Source organism: Charadrius vociferus, unplaced genomic scaffold, assembly GCF_000708025.1.
Source record: "Charadrius vociferus isolate BGI_N301 unplaced genomic scaffold, ASM70802v2 scaffold3, whole genome shotgun sequence".
Classification (NCBI taxonomy): Eukaryota; Metazoa; Chordata; class Aves; order Charadriiformes; family Charadriidae; genus Charadrius; species Charadrius vociferus.
The window spans coordinates 741,044-746,207 of NW_009647748.1; the positions used below are offsets into that span (position 1 = coordinate 741,044).

General features: G+C 54.7%; 1 protein-coding gene across 1 annotated transcript in view; it reads left to right on the plus strand.

The window, feature by feature from the left end:
- Positions 1 to 4,257, plus strand: part of SH3TC2 (SH3 domain and tetratricopeptide repeats 2) — a 63,903-nt gene extending 59,646 nt beyond the window's left edge. Inside the window, exons 14-18 of the mRNA XM_009882085.1 lie at positions 355 to 505; positions 2,019 to 2,141; positions 2,703 to 2,853; positions 3,508 to 3,704; positions 4,066 to 4,257. Of these exons, the coding sequence (XP_009880387.1) occupies positions 355 to 505; positions 2,019 to 2,141; positions 2,703 to 2,853; positions 3,508 to 3,704; positions 4,066 to 4,257 (814 nt within the window). The remainder of the gene's footprint in view (positions 1 to 354; positions 506 to 2,018; positions 2,142 to 2,702; positions 2,854 to 3,507; positions 3,705 to 4,065) is intronic.
- The last annotated feature ends 907 nt before the right edge of the window (positions 4,258 to 5,164 follow it).

Sequence of the window (5,164 nt, forward strand, 5' to 3'; positions counted from 1 at the left end):
TAGGGGGTGAATAGGGTTTGCAGATGACCTGGACAAAGTCCTCTTTATCAGCTGAAAGAATCAGGGGTGGGGAGCCCCCCTTGGGGAGCGGACTGGCTTGGGGCTGTGCTGAGCACTGGGGTCCCAGGCTGGCCCAAGGTCGCCAGGTGACACACACACATGCATGGAGACTTCCACAAGTTTACCAGAACACACTGGTCAGAGCTGTGGCTGTCTGTCTGTCTCTAACCTTTGGCAGCTGTAGGAGGAGAAGACAGGACTGCCAGTGGGGAGGTGCTGCAGTAACTTTGCAGCTGGTTGCTGGGGGCGTCCTGTGATTTCTCTGTAATGGCTGTTTGCCTGTTACCATCACAGGGCTTTGAGACAGTCCCTGGACTGCACCAAACAGAGTCTAAGGATCTTCATTGACCTTGAGGAGACTGTGAAAGCAGCAGAGGCCTGGCTGCAGGCAGGAAGGCTCTACTATCTTATGCAGGAAGATGAGCTGGTGGAAATGTACTTTCAGGTATGGAGGAGGTGGCTGGAGTAGTCCCATTCTCACCCTGGCTAGCTGTATTCCCATCACAGCTGTGTGGCTTGGTAAGAGCCTTTTGGGGCTGGAAGACCTGAAGGGAAGGTTCTTATGAGCAGTGTAAACCTGCTGCTGGAAGGAGGAGCTGTTGCCTTACGCTCATGCACTGTCTGGCACTAAATTTCCTGTGTTTCCTTCCATACATTGGGTTTAGAGGATTCTTGGGTGAAAGTAAGCAAATTTATTGAGTAAGAAAGTGATGTAGAAGTGCCAAAGGAAGCTGGAGGTGCCAGGTGACCAGTTCCCATTGAAATACACATAGATAAGGGGTAAAGTGCCAGCGAGTCTTTTTGGAGTAGAAGACTACTGGCTTCTTTCCATCTCTAGCATTATTTTATCAGCTGAGCTACAAAGAGGAAGAGCAATTCGTAAAATCTTAGGGCTCCCTCATTCAGGGAGCAGTTTCTATTAAAAGATGGGAAATTCTTTCACAAGCCCAGAGTAAGCAGAGCAGAAGGCTGTTTGGGTCTGCTGGAGTTGAACTGAGCTGGGGTATCCAGCAAAGTACCAGTCTGGACACGCGTAGAGGATGTTTTGGGTCCTCACTCTGTTACCCCAGAAGCACTTCTGAACTGGTGGGGCTGGCTGACTGAGGCACATGGTGGTGGGAACAAGGAGAGAAGCCTTTCCCATCAGCCACACTAGCCTGCCCTTAAATCAGGGCGGTAAAGGCAGGGAGTTACTTGTACGGGGGGGGCTGCTCAGTGATATGGGTGAAATGAGTAGATGGCTTTGGTGTCAGCCTGTTTCCTAGTGCTCACAAGGGAGCTCTGAGGCCCATAACAAAGAGGCATCATTGCCTCCCTGGCTCATGGTTTCAGCAGAGAGGCAGGAGCTAAAGGAGGGGTGACTTTCCATTAAGAAGGCACAGTCAACACCAGATCTCAGCAGGGCATGTCTGAGTCCCTGAGGGGCCCCTTCCCAAGCAAGGTCACTGGCAATGATAAATTGTCATGGTACAAGGAACAACACGTTCTGGCTGGAGGATGGCACCAGCGCCAAGTGCATAATTGGCAGAAACAACTCTTCTTCCCAGAAGTTAGCATACCTGCCCTCCCTCCTGCTGGCTCTGCCCTTTCTCTGTATAAACTGTCCGTTCCCCTCGTCAATCTGCACGTTGGCTCCACCACACCAATGACGGACCAGGGCCAGGACAGCTGCTGGCTGCACTCTCCCGACTCTAAATCCTGATGCCGGATATCCCAGCTGATCAGTCTGTCGCACTGACCGTGTCCAGGGGTGGGTTATCCGGCTCCTGGCTCCATCCTTACACACATCACTTGCAAATGCAGCACAACAGTCCCATACACCTGCTGGCCAACCTGTCTCCATGCTGTTTGGAGCACTGGAGCTCACGTGTACGATTACCCGGTTTTCTTTAATCACACCAATGTCTATGTGCAAATGTCTCTATTCCAAGTTTCACTCCAGTTCCTTTTCCTTCTAGGCAGCCATTCAGACTGCTCTGAAATGGGAGAACTTCTCCTTGGCCATGGATCTTTATGAAAAAGCGGGTGATACCTTTTTTAATGGCAGCCGAAACAGAGAGCGAGCGGTGGAGTTTTATCGGGTACTGAGCCCTCCGAGCATTTCTGTCCTTGTGTCCCCGCAAGGCGATGGCCATGGGGAGCTTTGCCCCAGGGCTGGCTGCAGCGCTGCATGGCCAGGCAGGAGGGATGGAGGGCGGAGGGGGATGGTGTGGATCTGAGTGTGCCAGGGTGCAAACATTGCTGCAGAGGGGAAGCCTGGAGCACAGAGATATTTTGCAATGGCCGCAGCTCACCCCAGAGATCATTCGGGAGGTGGGAACAGGGTCCTTACGTTGCAAATCCTGGCAGTATTAGGTGTGAGCTGGTCGCTCCTGGGGCCATGCTTAGAGTCAGAATTTCAGGCACCTGAGGAAGGGCAAAGATGTGAGGCTCAGGTTTTGAGAACCACACTCTGTGATATGAAACTCATTTTCAAGGGAAAGAAGGGATTAGAATCTGAACCTGCAGCACTCAATCACCCCATCCGCTGCCTGCCATGCCAAGTGCTTGGTCCATCTTCTGCTGCGCTGTGACCCCTCTGCAGGCAGTACTGTACTGCTACCTCCAGGTAGAGCCTTGGACTCACTGTTCTCTCCCCTCAGGGAGGTGCTGTACCCTTGGCCAGGAAACTGAAGTCCAGTAAGACAGAGCTACGGCTGTTCAATAAGCTGGCAGAGCTGCAGATTGGGCTGCAGGGCTACGAGAAGGCATTGGAGTTTGCCACGCTGGCAGCCAGGCTGAGCATCAGGGTCGGTGAGTGATGCACACCCGCAGGGTATGGGGAGTTACTGGCTCCTGTGGATGGGGTTGCCTTTCTGGATGAGAGCAGTGTGCACGTGAAAGGAGGATCTCCTGCTTTCATAAGACTGCTGGACCCAGTCCACTTAGGATAACTAAGTGGTAACATCTTTTTAAGGCCACTTCCCTTTTTAAGCTGCGTGACAGCCACATGGGAGTGCTCTGCTGAGGCGGCGGTGGGACCGGCTGAGCACTGAGGGTTATTGCTACACCAGAGCACAGGAAGTCTGATGAAGGCACAGAACTGAACAGTTCCTCTCTGCCATGGCTCTTCTGATAAACTCATCCCCTCCCATTACAGAAATAGTTTGAATGGGCAAAATGCCAGCATAAATGTCAGAGATGGAACCAGTAGTAGTAGCTCTTTCCAGCCAAGAAATCCCCTGGGTGAATGATATACTCCCCAGACAATCTGTCCAGCCTTGGTATCAGCAACCCCCCTGCCTATTGCTCTGTTTTCTCTGCACCATCTTCGAACCCAGTGCCTCCTTATGAAGATATCTGTGCCCCCAGGCTGTTGAGCAAATGCATCCCCCAGCGGCTCAGCGTGCCAGGCTGGGGATGTATTGCGAGCGTCCTGCAGGATGACTATTAGCAACTCTTTTCCAGGAGATCAGTTGCAAGAGCTGGTTGCATTCCACCGCCTGGCTACGGTCTACTATTTTCTGCATATGTATGAGATGGCAGAGGATTGCTACCTGAAGACGCTTGCCTTGCGTCCACCCTTGCTGCAGTGCTCTGGAGAGGCCCTGTACTACTGCAAGGTGTATTGCCACCTTGGCAACCTGACCCTGCACAAACTGAAGGTAGGAAACCTTTCCATGATGCTGTGTTGGGCACTCTGGTCTTGATGGAGAGCTGGTGGTGGAGTATCACATCTGCTGGCAGAGCAGCCACGCATGTAGACGGCTGCATCCTGTGACTCTCCATCCTATCTGGGGCTTTAGAATAAACGCACACAATGCTGGAACAACCGGGTTTTGAAGGGGGGAAAGGCAATTTGGAAAGAAGTGCTGGTACTTATCTGTGACTATATAGAGCCCACTTCAATGAAGTCAGGTGTCACCGGGTTCTGACTGGAACCACCGGGCTCTGCTCCAGTTCCCTTACACCCCGTGACCTTCAATTAAACCACTTCCTAATGCCTGCCCTGTCCTTTACCGTTAGGATGAACAGGATGCAGCAGCCTACTTCCTCCTGGCCCTCGCCGCAGCGACCGAGCTGGGAGACCAGGAGCTGCAGGGCCTCATTCGCGCCAAGCTGGGTGACATCCCCGGGGACCCGCGGGGACCCGAGGGCACGCCGGGCTGTGCCACGTACCGGCCCAGGTGGCTGAGCGAAGGAGGCCACGTCGTCTGACCGACCCACCACCCCAGGGACTCCAGTGCAAGCCGCCAAGCCGCATCGTGCCATGCCGCTGGCACAGGGTCCTGTGCTCTCCAGAACAACTGGTCCAGGAGAGGTCCTGTGCCACATTCGAAGGAGCTGACAGCGTTTGCTCTTCTTCTCCCCGACAGGCAAGGGACCAAGCACTTAGGACACTGCCTTCATGTTTCGGGAGCAGGGCTGTGCACCGCAGCCCAGGTGGCACATTGAGGACGGGCACCCGGGCAGGACGAGGCCCCGGCAGCAGTGCTGGAGCGTGCGGTGCAGAGTGACAGATGGCATTTCGGGACTGCGGCTGCCCTGCCTGGTATGGGGATGGGAGAGTGCCACCATGTTCCTGCCTGTGCCCCCCCAGCTGCCTCACACACCTCAGGTCCCATGGGGCAGCTCAGCCTGACCCAAATGTGTTTTAACTTAAATAGCGACTCCTTTATTTATTCCTATCTAGTTTCTGTCCTGTCTGCTGTGTGGAGGTCTCTGACCCGTACCTCTGCAGAGCCCACGGCCTCTTTGGTACAACGTACTATCAAAGTTTTTGGCAGTGAGGGGCAGAATTAGGGAAAGGAGGAGAAACTGAAAGGGTCTGGTCAAGCCTTGCTGGGGTGGCTTCATCTGCCCCACAGCCCATGTGCGCTTTCAGCACCTAAAGGATGAGCACTCTATGGGTCCCGCATGGGAGAAGAGCCGTCAGTCCCGACCCGGCCCAGGCTTTGCAGCCCGGTGCCCTCCCCGGCCCCTCCTCTGCGGGCCGCGGTGCCTGGCGGGATGCAGGAGGGCCGGGGAGCGTGCGGTGAGGCCGGGCACACTGGCCTGCGCTGTGGCACACATCCAGCCCCCCGCACAGGGGTGCCGATGACGGGCAGGGGGACTTTTGGCGGGG